Source organism: Pollachius pollachius, assembly GCF_949987615.1.
Source record: "Pollachius pollachius genome assembly, chromosome: 13".
Classification (NCBI taxonomy): domain Eukaryota; kingdom Metazoa; phylum Chordata; class Actinopteri; order Gadiformes; family Gadidae; genus Pollachius; species Pollachius pollachius.
Window position 1 is genome coordinate 11,812,162 of NC_136946.1, and position 27,500 is coordinate 11,839,661.

The 27,500-nt window shown below is 47.1% G+C and overlaps 1 protein-coding gene across 1 annotated transcript in view; it reads left to right on the plus strand.

Moving 5' to 3' along the window:
• LOC307084870 (E3 ubiquitin-protein ligase TRIM71-like) overlaps window positions 1-13,143 on the plus strand; it is a 22,877-nt gene extending 9,734 nt beyond the window's left edge. The window contains 7 exon segments of the mRNA XM_079749374.1: window positions 2-28; window positions 30-104; window positions 6,203-6,337; window positions 9,849-10,091; window positions 10,782-11,279; window positions 11,656-11,796; window positions 12,559-13,143. Of these exon segments, the coding sequence (XP_079605500.1) occupies window positions 2-28; window positions 30-104; window positions 6,203-6,337; window positions 9,849-10,091; window positions 10,782-11,279; window positions 11,656-11,796; window positions 12,559-13,131 (1,692 nt within the window). The 3' untranslated portion in view covers window positions 13,132-13,143.
• Window positions 13,144-27,500: the final 14,357 nt, after the last annotated feature.

Below are 27,500 nucleotides of genomic sequence, written 5' to 3' on the forward strand. Positions count from 1 at the left end.
CATGGGCCACAGCTTGGTGTACCTGCAGGGACGCCGTGCAGGACTCCCGGGCCGTCACCATCCAGCTGCTGGCCGACGCCCAGCAGGGCCGACACGCCGTGCAGGTGAGACCCCCCCCCCCCTTTGAATCAGTGTTGTGATTTGTGATTATTCATTGCGATTAACATGTCATCGATTCCATTGGACTACCGGGCCGACATGTCACTTGGCTCTGTGCCATGTCTTTAGCGGTAGCGATGTGAAGAATATGATTTTAATTTCGATACATTACTTGGGATCTTTCACCATTAATTGAAAAGCGATTTTGATTTTGATTAATATCCATTTAATAGTGCGGACTGACCTCATACTCTCAAGCTGGGTGCTCGGAAATGTAAACACAATATCTCAGATCGGGTATGGTTGACATTTCGATGGAGCGGTGACAGCAGTGCTGCTTCAGCATTGATCAGTGTCGATGCCGGGGTCGTGTGCTCTGATACATCCATTGGGTGTGATGAAGCTGATAAGGGTGTGTATTGATCCAGTTCCGAATTTAATTTGCGATAGTGCTGAGGACGTGGAGGACCACCCCCCCCCTCCCTCAATTGGACATCAATATTAGTCATGGAGATTTGTGACGCAAGGCCACATGGTCATTTGTACGCGTGTGTGTGTTAAAAATTTAGAGGAAATTAGCCGTCAGTGTAAATGTTGTTACTTTGCAATTTCCAGGGCTTTCTGTGGCTTTATAAAGCCACAGAAGTCACAATTTCTGCATCGACAAATTCACTACACACGAAAGCAAAACACAGCAAAAACACAACAGTCCGGTGGTAACCCCTCAAATCTTCATTCACAGAAAACAAACAACACATGCCGCTGAAACCCTCGATGCATTCGACAAGCTTCAGGTTACTTTTTGGTAAATGTGTGCCCATTTGCATCTCAATCCGTTTGATGTATTATCCCGCTCCGGGATCAATACATTGACACTATGCAGATGTATTGACCCGCCCACACAAAGGGAGGCCCGCTGCAGAGTGCAGCGCGGCTGGGGAAGGACTTTAGAGGGCCGGCTTTATGAGCAGATGTCAGCGCTCCAATCAGAGCTGTTAAAAGATGCCCCGGGCCAGATGGGGCAGCTTTTCATTGTGGTCGCAGGAGGTGCCGGACCACCACCACAACAGCCCAGGACCAACAGCATGTGACCCCAGAGGTCCCCGTTTAAAAACCATGCCGCTATAATGACGTTAGGTGTTGATTTGAGCTGGGGAAAACTTGGTTTTATATGTTCCCTGGTCCAACACATTGCAGCGACTCATATAAAAAATGGGCGGGTTTGTTTTCAATCACACGGACACACTCAAAACACGCACACGCAAATATTGTTATTTATTGATTGAGGGCCTTGACGTATAGGATGATCTACAGGTCATTCTTGTATGGAGCCACTATTAAGGAGACCCCTCAAACGTCTCCATCTCATTGGACGAACGCCGCTGGCGGCATATGTTAAAACGGGGCAGCTGTACCTTTGAGAACGCGCTATAGATGCTGGGGCAGCAGCGGGCTAGGGGTGGGCTAGCGGCTACCAATCAAGTTTTAGGTGTTTGAGAGGGCCCAGAGCCGGGAGAAAGCCAGGGGTTAAAGAGGTGGTCCAGCTGGTCAGCCCTGATGCTGGGGAGGGGTCGCGTGGGGTGAGGTCCGAGGGGGGTGGGGGTGGGGCTGGGGACTGTGGGTCAAAGGGGTGGAGGAGGGGAAGCTGGCAGTGGGGTGTGTGGGGAGGGGGGGGTGAGGTATTTAAAGGGATTCCAGAGAAGGAAACATCCCCCACCAGCAGTCTGCATGCCCCCTCCCACCCCTTCCTCCTGGCACTCCCTTTGAAACAAGGAGAACACGTTAGCGGGAAACACTCCACACAAACACTAGCCTTTCTCTTCATGGCCTGATTGCAGATTGTATTGCATTGCATCGCCTCCTCCCACCCCCTCCCCTGAACTCCAGCTGTGGCCTTCCGCACTGAAAGATAGGCATGTAAAGGAGCAGCAGGAGATAGAGAGCGAGAGGGAGGGAGAGCTCACAAACGGAGCCACACGATTCCTGGTCATCTCCCTGCCTTGTATTGACCCTCCTCCCTACTCCTGCCCCACTTATAAGGCCAGAGCTACTCAAACGCCACCGCTTCGAGATCAGCTTGTGCCTGATTGCTCTTGTATTTATTTAATATTTATTTCCTCTATTTAGTCATTCTAGTTGACCTTCATAGTTAACCAGGTCAGTCCCAGTGACATTTAACTATTTTACCAGCCTACACAAAACCTGGCAGAACAGCAGCAGCCGCCCTCAAGACCTGAAACCTGAAAACGCACCAACGAAGAAAACATTTAGTAACGCATTGAATCTGGCACAGACCGGCTGTTCAGGTTTCACCTGCGGGCCTTGGTTCGAGAGTCATGTGTGCATGCATACTGCAAGGCTCCTAGTTAAGGTCACAGTGTAAGAGAGTCCCTCCCGAGGGTGTCTCTCTCTCTCTCTCTCTCTCTCTCTCTCTCTCTCTCTCTCTCTCTCTCTCTCTCTCTCTCTCTCTCTCTCTCTCTCTCTCTCTCTCTCTCTCTCTATCTCTATCTCTATCTCTCCCCCTCCCCCCGGGCGCGACCCTGGCTGCGATTACCGGGATGACCTCAGAAACCCCCCGGTGTGTCTGTTTCTGATGAGGTGGGCCGCCCTTTTTGTCAGCGGCACTCAGACCAACCATTCCTGGAATGTCGTTCCGGGTGACCAATCAGGTTATGCAACGCGACAAAGGAGGCGGAGCAATGCTGTGACCCACAGCGATGAAACCCGCCGCGCTGGCCCAGCGCACTCCGGGGTCACGTGACGAGCCTGCTTGACCTTTCGGTCCCTCTTCCTCGCACACTTGAACACTTGTGACACAATCGAAGGCATGTTGGCGTCATTTAACAGTGTTTCCTCTATGATTCTATTTCTTCAGCAGCAGCGCTGAGGTGTGTGTCTGTTTGGGTGTGTGTTCCTTTGTTTATATGTGGGCGCACGGCGGTGATGTGCGTGTGGACACTGAGAGGTTTTAGTGGGATCACTGATTCCAGTAGAGCTCTAGGTGCATTCAAATGGTGTAACAATATAACTCGACAAGAAATAGTATGCAAGCGCACTATTGCGCACGAGCAAGTAGTTGGTGCCATCATTGTTGCCGTTATATATTGTTCTATAGCAGAACATTATATTGGTGCAATAAGGGGCACCTTAGATAAAGATTTTTATTTGTTTTTATAAACAATATTATTTTGGGCTCCATTTCCCTTTTTTTTTTTAAATTTTTTTAGAAATCCAGCATCGCCGCTGCACAATTGCTGGGAGAATGAAAGGGAAACACTGCGATCTTTAAACTAGTTCTCAAGCACACACATTTTCAAACCAATTTTTGGGTTTGTGTGCATTTGCTGTTCTACTCCGTTCCAGGTCACCTACGAAAGGGAAAGGGAAACACTGCGATCTTTAAACTAGTTCTCAAGCACACACATTTTCAAACCAATTTTTGGGTTTGTGTGCATTTGCTGTTCTACTCCGTTCCAGGTCACCTACGAGTAAACACTGACGCTAGAGAATATGTAAACACACGCGCATGCACCATTCCCCTGCGGTCAGAAATTTCCGCCCTCTCCACATCCATTATCTCCCCCGACCTCTGACCAACTGACCTGCTGGCTGGTCAGGGCACCCCATTGGTCCTTTTTCTGTTCTTTGTCCGAGCCGTGGCGCGTCACGAGAATGTCCAGGCTGGGGGGGGGGGGGAGAGAGAGAGAGAGAGAGAGAGAGCTGAAACAAGGGAGAGGGAAGATAAAGGCACTCGCACGACCAAGAGAGATTGATTGTACATATAAAAAAAAACATTATGAGAAAGGGCTTAGAAAAAGATCTCTCCTAATGCCACCCTTTTTACAGCCCCCCCTTCCTCTCTGAATCCGCTCCCTGCTACCTTCTTGTGAGGGCCTGATTTAGCTGACCCTTTAACTGCCTGTCTCAAATAGCCAGGCCAGGGAGAAAAGGCCCCCCACCCCCGCACTAGGCATTGTTTCTACCTAGGGGTGGGGCACGTCTTAGGGCCCGGGTCGTAGATTATGACCTCAGAGGTTTTAGTTGACCTTTGCCCTCTGTGGCTCGTGTCACAAAGGAAGCCTTATCCAACTCCCTGCTTGTCCCTGTGAGGTCCAGCTCCCCCCCCCCTCCCCAACACCCCCCTACCCTGAGAAAAGGCAAAAGAGAGAGCAAGAGGGCAGAAGTGGAGGACAAAGAGCGCAACAAAAATGGGCCTTCCCTCCACTGCGGGGGTTGAAACCTAGACCTCAGGAGCCGCGTGCTTTGTGGCTCTGCGTGAGACGGAAGCTTTAGGTTTGGTGACAGGAGGCCAGTTCTTTCCTGATCTTTTTTGATGGATCTTTTTAATTGAGACGGTACTCTCATTTCTAATCCTTTGGAGGGGGACAGTTAACCTAGCTAGCCGTGGTACGCTTAGCTTATCCATTCAGCATAAGACCGTGAAAGAAACCATACAATAATATCCAACAACACAAAACTGACAAATTCTACACCTGAAGGAAAAACCTTTTGCACGCCTAGTCACATCCAGCACACTGCTGACGCATTCACACTACATCACATGTTTTAATCAGTTCATCACCCCGGTGTCTAGCCTATGGATCAGCAAAATATCCCTTGGCCGACAGAAGGGAAGTAGTTTTCCCCCTAAAGGGCTGTCGGCAGGACTTCCTGTGGCCAAAAGGCCGGCGCCGCCTCCAGCCAGTATGTTTGAGTGGCAGCCGATGGGCCAGCGCAAGCCCCGCCTCATTAGGAAGCAGAGCCGTGCTGCCCCAGCATGTGACCACTCGCTATTCCTGACCTCTGCAGTTCCTCCTCCTCCCACACACACACACACACACACACACACACACACACACACACACACACACACACACACACACACACACACACACACACACACACACACACACACACACACACACACACACACACACACACACACACACACACACCTCCTCCAGCCCCTCCCCTCACACACACCTCCTCCACCGCTCGCTCCCGCCACGTGAGAAAGGGATAGGTTGCTGCTTATGGGCGGGGCCCTGACGGTGGCAATTCATTGGCCGTGGGGAGCGTTGCACCGCGTCGTGTCCACTGACCCTTGCTCTGTCACTTGCCTTTCCTCTTTTGAGTTATTTTCTTTTGCTCCGTATCCTGCGTCCTGTCTGTTCCCTGCGTTGACAAGATGGGAAGTGACTGATGCTCACTCACACGCATAGCGCACTTATGTCATAAATTTGTCTCCTTTTTATAAAAAATAAATAAAATGAAATAAATGAAATTAAACAGGTAAACCCTGTTTAATTGGGGGATTAGGATTCACATTCACATGTTGATGTTAAAAGAAAAATCTTTTAAAAGGTATATACCGAGTTATATTTACTTGTTTTTTCCCTTTCTTAACCAGATTATATTCAGTTCTGTAGTCACTCAAAACGCTTCATAATGTATCCATTTATTAGTATTTATTCATAAATTTGGCAAAAAGTTAACATGGAGGGATTGAAACCAAACAAACATAATTTTTTAACATACATACTTTATAAAAGGATCCGCCGGTAAATTGGGGTTTACCTGTCTTGCCATGATTCACACGAGTCCAAATGAATCACTAAATCTTCCAGAAGGGGAGTTTGCTGGGTTAGCATTTCCATTCGCCTCCTCCGTAGAGTTGAGTTAGAGCTTGTCTACTGCTAGCTCAATGGAGGCAGCTAAGGGAAAGCAGATGCTAACCCAGCCAACTCTCCTTCTGGACGATTCAATGACTTATTCAGAACGAAACAACTGAATCTCGGGAAGACAGAAAACAATGCCATTTGACAGGTATATCAGCGTATCCTTTCATATTGTGTGTGTGTATATATATATAAAAAATGATGCTTGTTTTGTTTACTTTTTAACATTTATTAATAAAAACTAATAGTAATAAAAACTAGTAAACAAATGAATTATAACGTGGCCTGAGCGACTACAGAGCTGTATTCCCTACCACACTCGCTCTTCATCCCTCCACCTTCAGGGCACCTCTGGAACTGACCCAATGTCCCCCCCCCCCCCCCCCCCCCCCCCCCCCCCCCCCCCCCCCCCCCCCCTCCCACAGCTGAGCATGGAGAAGGCCCAGGCCATGGCGGAGCAGGTGGAGATCAAGGCCAAGGTGGTGCAGACGGAAGTGAAGGCCATTGTCCTCCGTCACCGCAAGGCGCTGGAGGAGAGGGAGTGTGAGCTGCTGTGGAAGGTGAGCCCTCGACTGTTATTTATCTTTTAAGTCCCTTGAGATGTGATGTTAATTTTTGAAGGGCGAGGGTAGTGGTAAATGAAGTAATGCATACATAAAACACAACTGAGGTCCCACAGTAGAAGAATAGTTCTGGTATTAGTTGATGCATCATGGTTTGTGATTTCACCCGTTTTACAAAGGATACATTTACATACATTTACACGAGTCATTAGGTTCGGCCTTTGCATTGTTCTTCCTGCCTTTGCATTTGAATTGAATCCAACGTACATTGTTGTTTTTCTTGTCCTTCGCTGGCTTAGACTGACGTAAAATACATTGAATGCATTGACAAGCAGATAAAGTCCAAACATCGTTAATTTTGTACTAACACCAATATATTTCACGCATACACTAGCACACACACCACGCACCTCATACACCACACCACACACCACACACATACAAGCCACACACCACAAGCCCACAACAACATCCTTCAACAAATGGCAGGATACCCTTGTGGTTTTGCCGAAAAGTTGTGTGTTCGAACCCCCTTATGTCTAAAGTACGAAGATTAGCTGTACGGAAACCTAACCCCCTTCCTGCTCATTATGTGCTGTAACTTAAGTACCTCACTGCACCTCGCACTGCACATTGCACACAAGCATCTGCTTAATGGGAAGAAAGCAATTATTATAAAATCCTCTTAAGATTTCTTTTTTTCCTTCTTCCATGTCAAATTTATGAGAAGTAGTGTTTCCGCTGAAGGCGTTGTTGCCTTAAATGAGGGGGGCGCAGGAATACTATACCAAAGCACAGGCATGGTTTAGGGGCCGCAGTTAAACCGTGAAGTTTACCGAACCGGGTGTAATCCACGCGGAGCCAATGGGCGACAACTGCCAGGCGGCAACGCAGTAAAGATGTAATGGAGTGTGTAGGCTATCAGACGCCCCCCCCTTCCCCTTCCTTGAACCCCAGGGTTTAAGGTTTCTTGGGAAAGTAATGTTTTTGAAACCCTTAAAACCACTTCAATTATTCTCTCTCTCTCCTTCTCTTTCTCTTTCTTTCTGTTTCCCTTAATCTTTCCTCTCTTTCCCCAGCCCCCCTCTTGACGCGCACTCCATTACTGTAATGTATGGCGTTGGTGTGTTGGCTGTATGGCGTGTGTCTGTGTGTTCTGGACGGGGGCTTTGTACTGCCAGCGGTTGGCAGATTGAGGGGAGGCTGTTAATTGAACCTAATACTTGCCAGTCTTCCATTAAATGGAAATCCTTCCCTTCCACCCTTCCGCCAGAGGGGTCCAGTAACGTTGTAAAGAAAAAAAAAAGGCCCTACGTCTTTCTCCCTCAGATGTGTGTGCGTGTGTGTGTGTGGGGGGGGGTGCCCCTGCAATAAGAGAGGTGAGGTCAAAGTGTCACACAGAACATGGGTAAGTGAAAACCTCCTGGTTTTAATGCACCGTATAGGGCCAGGGATCACACACTTCATTCTAAAGTCTTTTCTCTGCCTTTCGGAGTCATTACAGGCTGCCGCTAACCCTATGAAACACATGCACGCACACTGTATGCACTCACACACTGTATACTCACACACACACACACACACACACGCATGAACACTGTATACACACACAGACACACATACACATTGTGTACACACACAGACACACGCACACTGTATACACACACAGATACACACATACATACATACTTGCATGCATACATACATCAACACATGGTCAGGCTTCTTCTAGTTTTGGTTCCTTTGTGCCGTGCATCTGCCCGGGAACGGTCTTCAGACTGCCGTCTCCCTGCGTGCTTGTGTTCCAACCGGTGAACCCAAGCTTGTCTTTGTCCCCCAGAGACGGGGAAAGGCTGTCTCTGCCCCCTTTGTCTTGGGCCATCATAAAAGCGGTTACAGTGTGGCTCCCGCTCTTAAGTTGCACAAAGGGGCACCCTCTTTTTCTCTGCCGCAGCCTTTGTTTCCCTCGGGGGGCCTAAACCACCCCCCCACAGCATCAAAAGTGGTCATATAGATTCAGAACCCCCCCCCCCCCAAGCTATTATACACCCTTGCTAGACAGAGAGAGAGACACACACACACACACACACACACACACACACACACACACACACACACACACACACACACACACACACACACACACACACACACACACACACAGTGAATCTCCTCACCAACTGCTGTGCATAATGATAGGGTGGAAGTAGTATTTAGTTTAGGGGATATTTTACCAAAAGGTATCTTGATCTTGATCCCCCCAGTTACCAATTAACTCTGTGCTTACTATTATTACTACATGACTTTGGCATTCATTTCTTGGCCTTTGGAGGATGATTACTAGCAATAGTTGTAACTGGTTATCACATTGTATGAATCACAATGTAGCCAATCAATCTTTTGGTAACATGAACTCCATTGCACTCCTCACTGTTAGGTTGTTGATGCTCTTATACCAGTTGGCCATCGCATTGCTTCTTAACATGATTGGAACAAAACTGTACGAACGGGAGAATAGATATAGCCACATGGGAAATGGCTGGCTTGTGTGCATTCACTGGCATTGCTCCTGTGTAGGGCTTGTGCATTGCCAGGTCACATTACAAGGCGGTCGCCATTTTGGAATTGAGTGTCATTTTGTTGGTATTTTTTGGGTCATTATTTGGTAATTGCTTGTGAATGTATTGGTCATATGGAGAGTTGTTTGGTGGGAAAGTGCCGCTGCATTACCAATGCGAACAATGTGTACATGATAAAAGTGTGTGTGTGTGTGTGTGTGTGTGTGTGTGTGTGTGTGTGTGTGTGTGTGTGTGTGTGTGTGTGTGTGTGTGTGTGTGTGTGTGTGTGTGTGTGTGTGTGTTATTGATTTTAACAACAAAACATAAATTACCATTCTTATTGTTTTTGTTCATTCATATAGTGGGTAGAAGCCACAATCCTGTTTATTGCCTTATTCATGTTTGTACCTTATTTACTTCTCAATCGATTTCAAGCTGTGGTTGGTTTGTGTGTTATTTTGAGTTCCAGCCCTTATAGTCTTTAAGGCCTACTGAGTGTGGCCTGTAGAAGAGCACTATTTAAAACCATGCTCACATGCATTGATAGAGCCCTTGGCTTATTAAACAGTATATTGTTTGATTTAATCAAAGTAAATTTTTTTATTAAATCTTTTATATGTATATAAATTAAGTCCAATTATTAAACTTAAAGAACCTCACTCTGGACAACAGTATAATATGGTCCTGCAAGTAGTTATTTAGGCATTGGAAAAATAAAACGGTGTGTGCATGTCACATTCTGCCGTTTAGAAGGGTTATACAATAGCTGGAGGGTACACAACAGCCGTTTTTTGTTCATTCAAATAACCACCAAGCTTTGTTTTCCCCATTAGTTGTATTAATTGATCTCCTGCATGCACTCTCCTCTACTGCCATAACTACCATACCGTTCATGTGATCGACTCCCTTCCTCGCTCACGTCTCCGCTCCCCTTGTGTTCCCTGCCACAGGTGGAGAAGATCCGGCAGGTGAAGGCCAAGTCGCTCTACCTGCAGGTGGAGAAGCTGCACCTGAGCCTGACCAAGCTGGACGGCACCATCGCCGCCGTCAGCCAGGTGCTGGAGGACGGCCGCCACTTGGACGTGCTGCTGGCCCGCGACCGCATGCTCACCCAGATCCACGAGCTCAAGGCCCTGCGTGGAATGCTGCAGCCCCAGGAGGACGACCGCTTCATGTTCACCCCGCCCGACCAGGTGAGCCCCGCGGTCCGCGTGACGGCTGGCCGTAGAGCGGGGATCGACCGTGATGTGGCCCCTGTAGTCACTGTGATGAGCTGGGGGTTGGTGGTCGTTCCAATGGGCTGTGCCCTCTGATATTGAGCCAGAGGGCCAACACTGCTTGAGCGGTGCAAGCCCTGAAGGATATGGAGATCAAGAGTGTTGGTCAATGCCACTTATATAAAATCTCACTTATTCAGAGGACTGTAAGAGGTTATGGGGGTGTGCATGTTCCCTGTCTGTTATTTGTTGTTAACTTTGTTGTATGTTGTGTTTTGCTGCCTATTGGCGAGGTCCTTCTTGAAAACAGGTTAATATCTCAATGAGTCTTCATCTAGTTAATTAAATGTTGCCGTATTTGGCAGAAGTACGGTTGATAGATCATGGGCCATAGTGAAGATGCATGGTAGCCAAGATATCCCCTAAGCCTAAGAAATGCATGCAACCTTTTATACTATAATTTTCTTCAGGCTGTATGAATCTAAGAGGTAACATGTCTTCCTGTAAGGCTCACACGGCCCGTTGCTGTGTGAATGTGTGCGTGTACAACATGGAGCACAGCATGTACGAGGCGCGATCAGCAGCTAGGCTATCATCGCGACGCCGTAGCGCAGCACCGCAGGGCCACAGCGGTCTGTGTGCTAACGCTCCCCTCCCCACCACCAGGCCCTGTACCTGGCCATCCAGTCCCTGGGTCTGATCAGCAGCGCCGCCTTCGCCCCCGTCACCAAGGCCCACGGCGAGGGCCTGAAGACGGCCCTGCGCGGCAAGCCGGCCTCCTTCACCGTGGTGGGCTACGACCACGACGGGGAGCCCCGCCTGTCGGGCGGCGACACGGTGTCGGCCGTGGTGGTGTCGGTCGCCGAGGGCAACCTGTCGGCGGTGGAGGTCACGGACCACCAGAGCGGCTCGTACACGGTCAGCTACCTGCCCAAGAGCGAGGGGGAGCACCTGGTGTCGGTGCTGGTGTGCAACCAGCACATCCTGGGCAGCCCCTTCAAGGTGGCGGTGAAGTCGGGCCGGAGCTACGGCGCGCTGGGCTCCCAGGTGGCGGCGTTCGGCTGCGAAGGGGAGAGCGACGGGGAGCTGTGCCGGCCGTGGGGCATCAGCGTGGACAAGGAGGGCCACGTGGTGGTGGCGGACCGCAGCAACAACCGCGTGCAGGTACCGGCCTCGGGGAGCCCTTCTGCGACGGGGGTGGGAATGTTAGCGCTCGGGTCGCTAGTCGCTAACGTCGAGCTCTACTCTTTCTTCGTTATTGGTAATTCTGAGATATCTTGCAGATGTCTTGTTTTTAAATTATTTGTAAAATATATTTGTAAAATGTATTGTCTGTAAAATATGTTATTTGTAATATTTTTTTTAAAACATGGAAAAATTTGTGTTTAGTGTGTATTTCATTAAGCGCCGATCCAATAGTTTTAAAGTGCCACGTTTTTTCGTTTCAGTAGTAAGTCATAACTTGCACTTCTGTGCCACTGTTTCTCTGCAGACATTTTGCGTGTTCCACAACATGGTTGCTTCCTGTCCCTTTCTCCAGATATTCAAGCCCTGCGGGGCCTTCCACCACAAGTTCGGCACCCTGGGCTCCCGGCCCGGTCAGTTCGACCGGCCGGCCGGGGTCGCGTGTGACAGCCAGCGGCGCATCATCGTGGCTGACAAGGACAATCACCGCGTGCAGGTGGGCGGCCAGGGCCGGCCTCGGTCAGAGTTAACCAGAGCTTTTAGAGGAGGTTGGGTCCGGAAGGACGATGAATGGATGAGTTGATTGACAGGAAATGCAAAGACTTTTTTTTGGGGTCATATGTTAACTTTTTTATAGAAATAACCAGTTTTGAGTTTGAGAAATCCAAAAATTTTAACATTGAATCAAACATTTAGAAAAAAAATTACAATTATAGGTACATATTTGGTCCAAATACTGTTTGGTTTGTTTGCGTCATCAATAAAGATGGCTCAAACAAAGTACACATTCAACAACACCACCATGACCTGTATTTGTGTTGATTTTAGCCAACGCTTTCCTCGTTAGTTACTGGCCAAACAGACAGTCTATTGTGTGTTGACTACTTTGCATTTTTGTTCATCCTCCACCTTCAACAAACAGAATCCTTAAGGTGTGTGTGTGTGTGTGTGTGTGTGTGTGTGTGTGTGTGTGTGTGTGTGTGTGTGTGTGTGTGTGTGTGTGTGTGTGTGTGTGTGTGTGTGTGTGTGTGTGTACTGTATGTAAGTAAGCACTCTATAGGCATGAATGGGCCGAAGCCAATTCTGCAACTACAAGACTTTTGGTGAATGGTATTGTCTCTCTCCTCCTTCCCCTAAGAGGCTCTGACATCAAGGCTTCAACAGCTAGGGCCACTCTGCAGAAATGTATGGCCGCATAGCTACTGCTACACTGGCATTCTGGACCACTGACTGTATGTGTGTGTGTGTGTGTGTGCAGGTGTTTACTTTCGAGGGCCAGTTCGTGCTGAAGTTCGGCGAGAAGGGTACCAAAAACGGGCAGTTCAACTACCCCTGGGACGTGGCCGTCAACTCGGAGGGCAAGATCCTGGTGTCGGACACCCGCAACCACCGCGTGCAGCTGTTCGCCGCCGACGGCTCCTTCCTCAACAAGTACGGCTTCGAGGGCGCGCTCTGGAAGCACTTTGACTCTCCGCGGGGCGTGGCCTTCAACCACGAGGACCACCTGGTGGTGACCGACTTCAACAACCATCGGCTGCTGGTCATCCGGCCCGACTGCCAGTCGGCCCGTTTCCTGGGGTCAGAGGGCACGGGCAACGGGCAGTTCCTGCGGCCGCAGGGCGTGGCGGTGGACCAGGAGAACCGCATCATCGTGGCGGACTCGCGCAACCACCGCGTTCAGGTGTTCGAGCCCAACGGGAACTTCCTGTGCAAGTTCGGCACGCAGGGGAACGGCTTCGGGCAGATGGACCGGCCGTCTGGCATCGCCGTGACGCCCGACGGCGTCATCGTGGTGGTGGACTTTGGGAACAACCGCATCCTCAAGTTCTAGGACAGATCTCTCTCTCTCTCTCTCTCTCTCTCTCTCTCTCTCTCTCTCTCTCTCTCTCTCTCTTCTCTCTCTCTCTCTCTCTCTCTCTCTCTCTCTCTCTCTCTCTCTCTCTCTCTCTCTCTCTCTCTCTCTCTCTCTCTCTCTCTCTCTCTCTCTCTCTGTGTCTGTGTCTGTCTGATCACGGTCTCGCTGTCTGTTGCTTCTGTGAGCATCGCAGTGGGTGCAGGACACGGAGGAGGAAGACAAATCAACCAACTCAATCCGGAGGAGAGCTTAAAGAGAGAGATCAGAGCAGGGAAGAAGCAGAAGAAGAGAGAGTTGAAGGGAAATCAAAATGGTTTTGCGTCCCTGCTGTAGTTTGCCAATATTGTCCAAAAAATCGAAAATAATCTGTGGTATGTGTGATGAAAACGGGGGACCTCCGCGAAAATCAATGACCGTTTGGCAAAGAAAGGGTTTATTTCCTCCTTCTTTGCTCATCTCGGCGTTCGGCTCTGTTCACTTTTTAAGCTCTGCTCAAGTAGCCATCTCAGGGAACCTCAAATTGTTATGATTCTTTTCTTAAAACCTTTTTTTGTTTCGTTTTTTTTTTTACCCTCTGCTCCACACCTACCTCATGTTGCTCGTTATGAATGTACCCACAGTCACTGAGCAGAGGTGTAGTCCGTGAAGGTTTACTAAGAAGAAAGAAAGAAAAGAAGAAAAAAAACACAAAAAAAATGTCTACCTCAATACTTTTTATTTAAGAGAGACACAAAGAATTGACTCTTCGGTTGGTATTTGCACAGGATTAATGGATTTATTGCTGTGCAGTTAGGAACAGAGTGGGTCGAGTAGGACCTATTGAAAGTTTCCCCCCGAGACCGTTCTCGGACCACTGTACAGGCCGCACAGTGAGAAAATGAGCGGCCCAAGAACCTGGTGTCATTTCACAAGTCCTCGTTTGTTTTGTTTGGTTTTTTTGGGGGCGATCTTCTCCGACATCTTCCAAGGGCAACTTATTTTGACTCTGTGGAAGATGTGTTGTGTCATAGCCGCCCAAGGTAAATGCGTTTGGAGCGAAATGCCAATCTGGGTGGGAATCAAAATGGAGCTCAGGTCATTGTTTGATTATCATTTATCCGTCAGACTCTCCTGCTGGCCTTGTTGGCTCATCGATCATACCGGATTCAGATAAGGCCCAAATTAAGGATTATATTGTAAAAAAAAAAAAAAAGAAAAGAATATACTTATATATAAGTATGAAAACATTTTTAAAACCCTCCCCTTAACATAAGCCAATCTTTTTATATCACAATTGTTTAATGTTAAACAAATACCAATCGGCCATCAGTGAACCTAATGCCCCCAGGGAGACACAGAGGTCCTTATGCAAAGAGAGCTTTGTCCTCTCTCAGAAACCGAGGACCCACCAAAGGATTTCTAAAAGAAGATGCTTCCAGATCGCGGATCTAAAAAGTGATCTCCAGTGAATGGTCTAATCATGAATGAGCAGCCCCCATAGCCATAGAGGTGAGCGCTATGAACACGATATCGGAAAAAAGCTCTCATTGGCCACCCTGAGGACAATTCCTTAAATCGAGAAGAAAAAACGGCCAATCGAAACAATTCCTATGAATTTAGATTGCGGGTTGGTCGCCGCTCAAATTGTTTTCAATCAAATCGTTTGAGAATGGCCACAGCCCTCCCCCTATTTATTGTCTAACTGCAGACCACCGAAAGATAGACCACCTGAAAATGGAGGTCTGCAGAACAGCTATTCGAAATCCGACCAAAGGTAGAATTCCCCCCAAAAAAAAGAAGTTTCGGCATCTTCCAAACAAAAAACGTTGGAAATCGTCGTCGTCTTTTTTAAGCAGGATACTTGCGGCCCGTTAGGTGGGCCCAACAGTACGGCGTGGTCGACCCCCGGGGACTGAATCCCGGGATCTGGGTCTGGGGTTCGGACGGATGCACATAGTCGTTCCACCAGCATCCCATCGTCTAAGACACAGATTGCCTGAGGAACAGGAGTCCCAACCCACCTCTTGTTGTTCTCTCTCCTGGGTCGACAGGAGACGCCTGAGAAGAGAGCCCCGTCTCTTGACACCAAAGAATCCCCCACCCTTGATTTCTCCTCCCCCCCCCCTCCCCCAAAACCCTCTGTCATTATTATTCAAATAAACCCTCTCTATTTTGATCGTCAATATAAAACAGCCCTATAGGCTCAAAAATAGCACCTCCCAAAAGGAGCATTTTCATCCCTGCATAACAACTACCATTACCAATCTGGCAACACACCCAATGCCAATCTCAGCCTACTTCTCTTCCTCCATGATTTAAAAGGAAGAGCAAATCAACCCTCTGTCCCCCTCCAGACGCTAGAGCTGGACAGGTCTGTTGTGTCCAGAGAGGGCCACAAGGGGATATGTTTTTGTCTTTTTGTTTTTTTTGTTCTACACAGATACCTCAACTCTTGAATTCCTGCCCCAATGTTCATGTATATCCACTGTACATTCGGTCACATTGAAATACCTCAAGCTGTACACGCACCTCATATACCTCATTCATTATGACCTTGTTTTATTGTTACTTCGACTCTGGTTGGAACATATACCTCATCCGATATTTATGAATAACAACGTGCAAGAATAACACAAGAAACGACATACCTCAGTCTTTGATTCCGTCGGGGGTGTTATGGCGATTTACGTCTTCCCGTAACTCCTCGTACCAAAGATCTCTAAAAGTTTTTCTGTATTTCTTAAACGAAAACCCAGCACGGCGTGGCCGTCACCGCTCAAAACTTGCGTCCTCCAAAAGGGTTAACCCTTACCCCTTTATTCAACATAAGGTATGTTTAATCCACAGTGAAACGGCCTGGAAACGTACGCCTTTCTACCCTTGACCTAAACCCAACACTCAGAAACCAAACATCAGGAGGAGCAAGCAGTGCCAAATGGATCCCCTGAGAGAGAGTGATTCTGTGCCAAACAGGAGGAGCACTTCAGCCACGCTGCAATGGACGACCCGGACCATGCAAAAAAGCATAACACACGTGTTAGCAGACACTGTGTATCCCAGCAAACCTCCTTTATGTTTTTTATTATTAACTTGGATTGGATGCACTTAAGACGCGGCTGCGTCCCAATTCTGTCATCCTCACCTTACCTCATATTGACCACCGCTTTCCCACGTGTACTGTTACTGTCTGGTGCGTCGTGGTGAGGGGAAGCAACAGTGGCCTCTTTTAAAGAGCCTTGTCGAAAAAAAAAAGAATATTTTGAATATCCTCTTGTACTGCAGCACAATTTACCCTATAATTCCACGGCAGTTGGACACTCGCCTAAATCTGTGATATAAATGTAAAGTGAAGGTCGGTCCCAAGCTCCGTTTGAGTTCTCTCAGAACGCAGGGCGGGTCGGCGCGATACAACAGCAAGCACATTAGACACTCGCTAGTGTTGGGCTGGACAAGGCTGCTTTGGGCACACACAATAAATACCATTTATAGAATCTGTTTATTTTTCTTTTCTTGTGTTGCAGTATTACTTTATGAAAATGTTCAGTCATGTCTGCGTCATTTGTTTTTCTTGTTTCTCTTCTAAGTTAAGTTTGCAGAATGCTATCTTTGAGATCCTTAGGTCTTGACTCTGAAAGAGATAAAAGAATACCGGGGCAGGCGTTAGTTCCTCATATGTTGCATGCTTTAAAAAGTCGTTGTATTATACTGAACTCTTTTCTTGATTAGGTGTTAAACTCAGATGGGGGTGTGGCTAATACAAGTCCTGGGATTGGTTGTTTTTTCGGTTAAAATGTATACCCAAAGATGTGTGTGTCTGGCAAGGATTGCATTGGATGGAACTGACCTTTTGACCTTTGCGATTGTATTTCCTGTTCTCTCAAAGCGTTGCAGAGCAGTTTCCTTTATTCCCGCCAACCATGCCTTGATTTTAGAGATGGCAGAGCGAGGCAGGGTTTTACCGTGCGTACAATACAGACTAAAGATGCCGCCTCGCCCATCTTAGCCAGCAGTCTTTGTTCCCTGGTTGGCCCTCTGATAGCCATACCATGGACAGGCACATCAACGTATAACCTCTTTCCCATATATAGATATCAGGTATATATAACCTGTACAAGCCCGGCCTCTTAATTGCAATCACTCGGCATAGAGAACTCAAATTCGCTAGGCGGCCATTTTGTGTTTTGACCTAGTTATGGAAACCTCTCGGACTGTGTCATGTGAGATGACACGGGATTGGTCTCGCACAAACGTATCAAGTCAGCCTAGCATTTTCCTCCTCTCGTCTCAAAAGACCTGGGGAGTGTAGTGCTGGCTGCTGAGCCTATGATTTTTGTACCGACCCTCCCCCCCACCCGCCCAGACCCTTGCTACAGTTTACCCTTCCCCCCCCCCTTTTTTTTTTATCGGGCCCCTGTGGTTTTTCTCCTCTTTTGTTTTTTATTTCTGGCCCCTCGTGGCTTTAAGAGGAAAATAGCAGAGCTGCACCATCTGACAGGTGCAAGGTCATAGACCTCTTTTATTGATTGTATCCTATGGAAGAAAAAAATAAAAACAAACTAAAAAGTTAGAAAATTTTAGAAAGGAAAAAAAATAAGTATCTCAGGTAGATTTTTGGCGGGCACGCTCCGCAGGTATCTCATTGAAACGTGTCCTGTAGTGATGATGAAGATGATGTAGTTTTTCTTTTCTCCCCCTACCCTGATCGCAGTACTAGTCTGATTCTCTTCTCAATGTCCCGATGTATATTAACGACAAAAAAAAATTGACATGATTTGAATAATTTAATAATTTTCCCCTCATTACTGTTTTGTCTTTTGTTTTTACTTTTTCATTTCCTAAACACAATAGTACAAAATACTCCATGCAACAAGATGCTCCTCAGCCCTTTTAGAATGTACCGTTTTGTTTTTTTAAAGAAAGGGCTGGCGGAGTCTCACTCCCCACAATGCACTGCTTTAGACCCCGGCAGGCAGAGCTTGAACCCACGGCAGAGTAACAACACAAACCCCATGAGGAAAACAAACACAAACACGGCTAGGCCGTGCTGGTTAATGTGGAAACATCCAGAACCTTCCATTGGCAGCTTTAACATTCAAAGCCAAATTCAGGATTCTCCAGAAGGTTCTCGTGGTAAAAATACAAAAAGTAAACCAAAACGTTCTGCCGTGCTCTGCCTCCGGTTGTGTGCTGGGCAGTCAGTTGTGTTGGGGTGTTTGTGTTTTACGCGCTGCGTCTGTGTTGCTGCGCAGAAATCCACTGAATGTATCCTCTACGCAGTCAAAGAGGCAGCGAGGCTCAGAGTGGCCGGCTGAGTTTAGATGTTGCTGCTGGCACTTCCATGTCCAGTTACACAATGTGTATGTGTCTGTGAGTGGGTGGTCGGGTGGGCAGGCGGAGATTCCTTAGTCCGCAACACATGTTGGACACACACACACACACACACACACACACACACACACACACACACACACACACACACACACACACACACACACACACACACACACACACACACACACACACACACACACACACACACACTGACTGGGTGGAAGGGCAGATGTCAGGTCTTCAGTCTAAATAAGGTGAAGGAGACTATAATATATTGGTCACTCGTGGCGTTGGCTGTCCTCTATGGACTTTAAACATTTCCTATGCAGTTTTTCTTTGTTTACACTTAAAATAAACTTGTATTTCTTTGACTTTGGGATTCTGTCTTTCTTATCTTTTGAGGTAATGGCCGTGGTAAAAGACTTAAGTCCTATGTCTTGAACAAAGTGTGTGTGTGTGTGTGTGTGTGTGTGTGTGTGTTGGCTTTTGAGGTATCAGCCATGATTAAAGGCTTAGTCCATGCATGCACGTGCACACATACACACGCTCACGCACACACGTCTGCCCTGCCTGTAATAAAAGTTGCATAAGTAACATTCCTTAGGCCTAATAGAATTCCATACAATTGGGAATGTGTAAGAGCCTGTGTAACGGGTATATCTTTCAGGGATCCCTCCCGACCCAATACTCTCAGTCTTAAGCCTACTGATAAACGCTTGGATTCAGGAATAGCTCTGATCGTCTTCCTGGGACCTTGGTGGTGCAACAAGCCTTCGTGAAAGGAGCGATCGCTAATTTATGTAGGTTGTTGTTCCAACAAATGGGCACAAGGAAGCCACGAGTGCCTTAATAAGATAAAGTCAGTAGATTTGAATCTTGGAGTTAAGTTCAACCTTTGCTGAGATGAGAATAAAAGTAGACATCAATCTAACCACACCAGGTTTTATTTTCTCTTTCTCAATTTGGTCCGGAGAAAAGATGAAAACTGAAACTGGAAGAAACGAAATGGCTGCCAATGCTGCAATGAAAAAGTTATGATCCATGTGTTAACGTATCGTAAGACCCTCCGAGAACTGGTGATATTCATCCAGGACGTCAAAACAAATCTTGACAGCCTTGTCCGATGCATTTAAAGAGGCTGAGGCTTGTGTTTTCAATGAAGGGGCTCGATGCTGTCGAACCCTGGCAAATTCCAAATTCAGGGGCCCCTAAACTCCTCAAAGGCCCCTCCACTCACTCACACACTCACGCACGCGCAAACACACACACACACACACACACACACACACACACACACACACACACACACACACACACACATATATATATATATTAAGATACACACACACACACATACATATATTAAGATATACACTCACACACACATATATATATACGATTTGAGGCCCGATCATAAATACATTTACGATTCGCCTTTGCGCCCTCATGTTCCACAAACATATTCATGGATCCACGAGGTCAATGCAATTGATTCATAATTATTTTCTATGGGAATAGATTTTATAATCTGAAATGCTGAACTTTTCACGAATCTAACCGGATTCCCTGTATGTGCGCTTCATTTAATAAACCGAACTTAACCAGCGGCTGTAGGCACCCTATGGCACTGCGAGCGCATCCACGGCGAATATAACCCTTACACATCGTTGACTTATTGTTGGAGTTACTACGCCCTGAACAAGGAAAGCCAATTATTTCAGTTTGCATTGCAACTTTACCATGATTTATCATCTCAGACTATCATACTAATAAAAATTGACACCGAATCCCAACAATCTGACTTGTAGTTTTACAACTGTACCGCTGGGTGTCGCCATCTACACATCTCAAAATAGGCCTGAGAACAACGTAAAGTGAAAGGCTGGCCGATCCACTTCCAAGTTCGAGTTCCCGGAACCATTAATTAACACACTTTGTTGTGTGTGTGTGTGTTTGTGTGCTTTGTTACGGGCTGATTGAGCTACCGGTAATTGGCCCCTCTGAGAGCATACACACACACACACACACACACACACACACACACACACACACACACACACACACACACACACACACACACACACACACACACACACACACACACAGCACCAGGGTACTCCATCCAGCTTCCTGACGCTGGCAGCTTCTCATGACCCCTCAGTCTGATGCTGAGCTCCGGTCTCTCTCTATGGACCCTCCTCCCCGGTCTCTCTCTACGGACCCTCTCACCGGTCTCTCTCTACGGACCCTCTCACCAGTCTCTCTCTATGGACCCTCCTCCCCGGTCTCTCTCTACGGACCCTCTCACCGGTCTCTCTACGGACCCTCTCACTGGTCTCTCTCTATGGACCCTCCTCCCCGGTCTCTCTCTATGGACCCTCCTCACCGGTCTCTCTCTATGGACCCTCCTCCCTGGTCTCTCTCTACGGACCCTCCTCCCCGGTCTCCCTCTAAGGACCCTCTCACCGGTCTCTCTCTATGGACCCTCCTCCCCGGTCTCCCTCTACGGACCCTCTCACCGGTCTCTCTCTACGGACCCTCTCACCTGTCTCTCTCTACGGACCCTCTCACCGGTCTCTCTCTACGGACCCTCTCACTGGTCTCTCTACGGACCCTCTCACCGGTCTCTCTCTACGGACCCTCTCACCGGTCTCCGTCTATGGACCCTCTCACCGGTCTCTCTCTATGGACCCTCTCACCGGTCTCTGCTGGGATGGGGGCTGGGGGAGCTCTTTGAAGATGGAGGAGCTCTCAGCATCGCATTAGACGAACAGCCTCTGCTGATGGCTTCATCTAGTGTGTGTGTGTGTGTGTGTGTGTGTGTGTGTGTGTGTGTGTGTGTGTAAGCCATCTGCCTGGATATTGGTTTATTTCATGGTTTTACATCGTCTCTCCTACTCTCTCCTTCTGTTGCTTTCACCCACCCTTTTCCTCTTTCCCCATCACCTCTCTCTCTCTCTCTGTAAGGAGGGCAGAATAATCCCAGCTCTCAGAGTGCATGGGAAAGCAGCTGAGCCCCCCCCCCCCCCGTCTACCTCAAGCAGACGCAGGCTGAGAGGAAGGGGCGGGCAGCGGGCAGCGGGCTTGACGTATTGGTTTGACGCGGAGGCTAGTGTGACGTACATGTGACGGCATCGGATCCCTTCCTCCTCCTCCTCCTGCCCTAGGCCCCTCCACCCCCAGTCCAACGGCAGCAGGGAGCAGCATCAGGATCAGAGTGGAATAAAGTATTGCTATTGAGACTTGGGTGGGCAGACGGGCATGCATGAGAGAGAGAGAGAGAGAGAGCGAGAGATTCACCACTCTGTAAAGGCTGACCCACAGAGTCTAATGTACTCCTATTAACCTCCCCCTACCGCCCACCACAGAGGCCCATTGCTTGGTCGGGAGAGAGAGGTCGGGAGAGAGAGGTCGGGAGAGAGAGGTCGGGAGAAAGAGCGCAGCTAATGGATTTCTTCTCACCACTGAATGAGTCCTAGCCGCCTCTGCTACATACACACCAATGGTAGTTAGGATCTCATCGGGGTGTCTCAAATCTCTGTGTCATGGCCTTGGTTTGCTGCATCCGAGAACATCAGCCTGTTTCTGTTTCTGTATCTCTATCTCTCTCTCTCTCTCTCTCTCCCTCTCTCTCTCTCTCTCCCTCTGTCTCTCTGTCTCTCTCTCTCTGTCTCTCTCTCTCTGTCTTTCTCTCTCTCACTCTCTCTCTCTTGCTCTCTCTCTCTCTGTGACAATACAGGCCTTGTTGTTGTCCATGTCGGCCATTTGTAATAACATTATCCTGTTTTTCCAAGCCCTCTTTACCTCTCTCTGCATGAAATGGTGATAGTGTATCACAGAGATGCTGTGTGTGTGTGTGTGTGTGTGTGTGTGTGTGTGTGTGTGTGTGTGTGTGTGTGTGACAGAGGTGATTCTGCGCGGGGCGGAGGGCCCACCACTCACCTCATCAGCTCCTCCGTGGGGTCAGGAACGGGTCGTGACAGTTTTCCGTGCCGCATGTGAGGAGCGGTGGACGGACCCTCGCTAACACTCAGAGAGGTGCGACCGCGCTGTGTGGGGGAGGGCTCCACTCCTCCTCAGTGAGACCCCCAGAGCAGGCTTTCCCTTTAGCTAGCACCCAACCGCCAATGGAACCAATCGTCATCCTTAGGCAGGTATAAAACATGCCGTAAAACAGAATATACATTTAATATTTCATTCTGGAGTAATGCCTCTAATTTTGTTTGACCTCAGATTTGCTACATAGGGTCTAACTAACCCCTCGTTAACCCCTCAGGGTATTCGATTGCATGATAAAGCTCTTATACGTTGAGTAGTTCACGGGTTTAGTACGCCCAGCGGTCTCCATGCGTCAGAGGGGTTCAGAAGAAACACACCCACAGGTCAAGGGTCACGGCTCTCGTGAAAACCGCTATGACGTCCGACGGACCGTTGAGCAACCAAAGAGACAGATCCAAGATGGCCGCGTACATAGCTTGTGACCCCTGCTATGATTCGGGGCGCCCTGTTGGGCAAGCGCAAATTAGCGTCCACGAGTTCTTGTAATACTCCAAACAAACTTCCCTATTTGTGCATTGTGTCTGTGGTTATAACCCATTCATCTGCGAGAGTTCTTTGAACCTTGTATGTTGGAAGGTTTTTCTTGTAGGAAAAAAAATAGAGATAACGTAATATTGAGTTCAATAGAGAAAGAAAAAAAACGTCTTTAAAGTTTGCTGCGTTGTGATGTCTCTTGAGGAATCTTTCAAAAGAGACAAGAGAAAAATCGATTCTCATATCGCAACACAGATGCAATCAATCCAGACCAAACATTATTCACCACGTCAACTCGGTTCTGTAGTTCTGTTGTATATTTTCCATCAAGTACCCTAGAAATATTAATATTCCCCATTTAATTTCTTTGCTTTTTTTCAGAGACTGCTTCAAAATCCCGTCTCCCTGGATACTTGCAAGTGTTTGTGTTTTTACCTAGTTAACTTGACTCCTTCTCCTGCCCATCCGGCACATCCTGTAATGCTAATCAGCCAGAAGTCAACCGAGCATTATGCTAACGTAGGTAACCACACACAAACAAACACACACACACACACACACACACACACACACACACACACACACACACACACACACACACACACACACACACACACACACACACACACAGACCTCTCCTTTCCATCCATCTTTCTTGTTTGTTTTCTAAATTCCCTGATCATTCATACAAATACTATGGTATTGCTAAAGAACAGTTTCACTGTCGGTATATATTTATACCAGAGGGGACCAATAAGGAAAAGGTAGGCCTATTGAAGAAACAACATTTTGGTTGAGATTGCTTAAAAATTTAGAAAAAGTAAATGGGATAAACAGATGACATTGACAGTTACAAATGGTCCCCCTACTCTGATGGGGGAGAAGTCAGGACTAATGTACATAAATTAAACTGCATCACTGTGAATGTTCCTTTCCCCTGTATCCTCCTCCCCCATGGCTCTCTATCCCCCTGTGTGTGTCTCTCATCTCTCGAATATAAAGCGTTTTACCTCTCCTCTCTCCTTCCTAATGATGACATTTCCACACCCAGTGAATTGATGCTCATATTTCATCACAGGCAGTTTCTTTACTTTCTCTCTTGTTTCATCCCGCTCTATTTTAACGACCCTGCGTTCTTCTTATACACACACAGACGGCAAATAGCCCACAGGCACCACCGCGGGCCCTGATGTGTGTGGGCACACGTGTGCTTAAAAGTCATCTGATAGAGAGATAAGGAGTGGATCCGAGTCATTGCCTCTGCCGCTCCAACCACTCAGTCAATAACAACCGAGGAAAGTTAAACACGGGCGCTAATGCCATTAAAGATTGTTAATCGATTCAAAAGAAAGAACAGCAACCGCCCTGTTGGTTATTATGACCCACACCAGCCGGTCGCGTGATTGTTGGCGTTGCAAAGGGTTGCCCTCTGCGCGTGGTACGATGGATGCGGAGCGCGTTCGATCTTGGAAAGATCCATTTTACCGAACCGTTTTACAGTGGTTGACTCTCGATGTTTTTAATGACATTTAATCAACCTCATTCATTTATCTAAATCCATACCCGCCATCCTATTCGAAGCCAGGAGCCTAGCCGTGTCAAATGTTAAGTGACAGGAAATTATCCGGAAATTGATGACCACATCCACTCAGTGTCAGTTTCTCCTGTTAACAGTTCTCAAATGGCATTGCATTCATGAAATGGACAATATCAAAGCACACGTGGAAGAAAAACAGGATGGTCCCTGGCTAGAAATTGAGATGAATCTGTGCTAAATTGATGTTATAAAATAATGGCACTGTTCTAAAATGTACAGTCTAACAAAACAGCCCTGAGTGGATAATCTCAGAAGGAGCAGGGAGGCTGTTGTACACATGAATCATTCATAAATGTTTTAAATATGAACATTTTATAATAAAGCAATACATTTAATTCCATCATGGCAGAGGCCTTGGAATACCATTGAAAGGTTATGTGAGGGATGTTAAGCGGGGATGTAGTGTGGAGGTTCTTCATGCTGTCAATAAGGTGCAGCCGTATCAAATAGACAAAGCCTTTCTGGTTCAATATCATCGTGTTTACTTCTTATGTTCCTGACTTGCCCTGTATGGCTGATTGCTCTACTTTGTACGACAGGTCATGTCTTAGCAGTTAATTAGCGCTGCACGTCGTCAAGCGTGATTAGACACGGCTTGTGGGGCCTGCTTACCTGCTGTATTCTAATCAGGTCTAATCCTCTCCCTAGTAGCATAGCTTCTGCCAGATGTTTAGGTCTGAGTTTGAAGTGCGACCTGGAATTGATTTCTCGCGAATGCTATTCTGCTTCAATGTCTGAAACGGCTTTCTGCTCAAACCCCTTTGACTTCTCTATCTAGCTGTCAGTCTGTCTGTCTGTTTGTATGTCTGTGAGGGACTGCACAACAGAAAAATGAATTGCAGGCTGAAATGACAAAAATGTTTTTATTTTAGCTAAATGAATACAGAAATAGGTAGTGGTATACGATTAACAAAAAGGACAGAGGATCCAACATAAGTGATGTCGAAAATATAAAAAGGAAGGAATTACAAATTCTCATATTATATCTAATTATTTTTATTATATGTATTTATTATATAATAAATTACTACTACTATTATTTTTTTCCTCCCCATAGTACAAGGAAATAGACTCTACCATGTAGTTAAATCATCAACACATGTATAATTTTGTTTAGATTCTCTCTCTCTCTCTGTCTCTCTCTCTCTCTCGCTCTCTCTCTCTCTCTCTCTCTCTCTCTCTCTCTGTCTCTCCCTCTCTATCTCTCTCTCTCTTGCTCTCTCTCTCTCTCTCTCTCTCTCTCTCTCTCTCTCTCTCTCTCTTCCCTCTGGTAGGACTTACGAGGGAACCTCTAATGAAGACCAACGAGACTCTGCAATCACGCTTCACGATGTGTGGATGAGAACATGAATAAATAAACCCGGTAAAGACCGAGCTGCCGCAGAGTTTCCCTTCCATTTGTTGTTCCCAAAGTTGGCCATGCCCAGAGGTTGGCATATTAAAGGTAAAAGGCTGAGGCGTCAAGCAGAGAGCTTGACGGTCATTATACATGTTATCTTTTTCATTTTCAGGCCTATAGTCTCCTAGGAAGTACACTTAATCTTCTGCATCTAGGTATTCCAGGGGACGTCCTCAAATGTCAGCTCTGTCCTGACCTTTTTCGTGCTGCTTATGGTGCGTTCGAGATGCATCGTCTGCGCGAGTTGCTCTTGTGACATCATTTCCTGGCTTGTAGCACTTACAGCATTCCCGTTTATCTTTGAGGGCATCGCTACACGACGAGTTGGGGAAGAACAGTCATTGACTAGTCATTTTTATTGTTAGCTACATTAGCCTCTTTAGCAAACCAGTTTGAAAACAAACATCAAAACTTTACATTGTATTGCACGCACAGCAAGACCGTGCAATGCATAAATTGGTGACCGGATTAAAGCAGCAATGTTATCAAGTGTGTAAGAGCATTTGAAATCGACATTTAAATGACCAACGTGGTACAAATACAAAGAAAATAAATCTCTTTACGGCACAGCAATTTTTATTGTCAGGTCGTATGGTCAGCCTCACTGAACTTGATGGACTCTCAGAATCCTGAGATGCTACAACCAAAAAGGGTGTGCCTTGATGAATATGCTGCAAGAAACCTGGGAGATTTCCCACTTTGCAACTCGTGTGGTTGGTGTACGAGGCATCTCGAAGACTCAAACACACCATTAGACCAGACCTTTCTATCTCGGAGTCACCTTTAGATAGCAGAATCCGCATTGTGACATGGCCCAAACTCAGGGCTAATGTACTTTCACACACAGTCACACAATCATGATGACTCTATCAGGATGGTGTGTGCATGTTCAGAAACTCATCTGCTATTTGGGCAGCTAGCGAAATCCATAATAATCATATTTCTGTGTATCAATGCTACTAGCCGTTCACAAACAAACAAACAAACAAACAAACAAACAGTGACACGTATTTTTCCATGTGATTTGTGAGCCAGCCTCACCGTTTTGCCTGCCAACAGTTCAAATATCCCACAGCTCGACAAACACACCCATCATCAAAATCAACAACATCGAAATGCTGGTGGCTGAATGCTCAGAGACATTTACAACCTTGACTTAAATTATTCCCCAGCAGGAAGTCTAGATTAGGTCCGTATTTCACTGCTCCCACTTAAGTCACGTTCCCCGGCTACTAGTACCACATCATCATACACGTAAATGGTAAAACATTGTTTACGATTGTTTCTCCCCTCTTGCGCGTTTGGCTAACGACACCTCACAGAACGAGGGGTGGTGTCTATACCACTGACAAAACACACACCGGAACAGAATGTAAATGTATTTTCTTAGATTTTATATTCTTAACAAAAAAAGAGGTGAAAATGCAGGGCTGGATGAGAGGTGAGCACTAGCTGCAGAGATGCTATCAGCTCTCAGCTTTCTAATTAACAACCTCTCTTCACCCC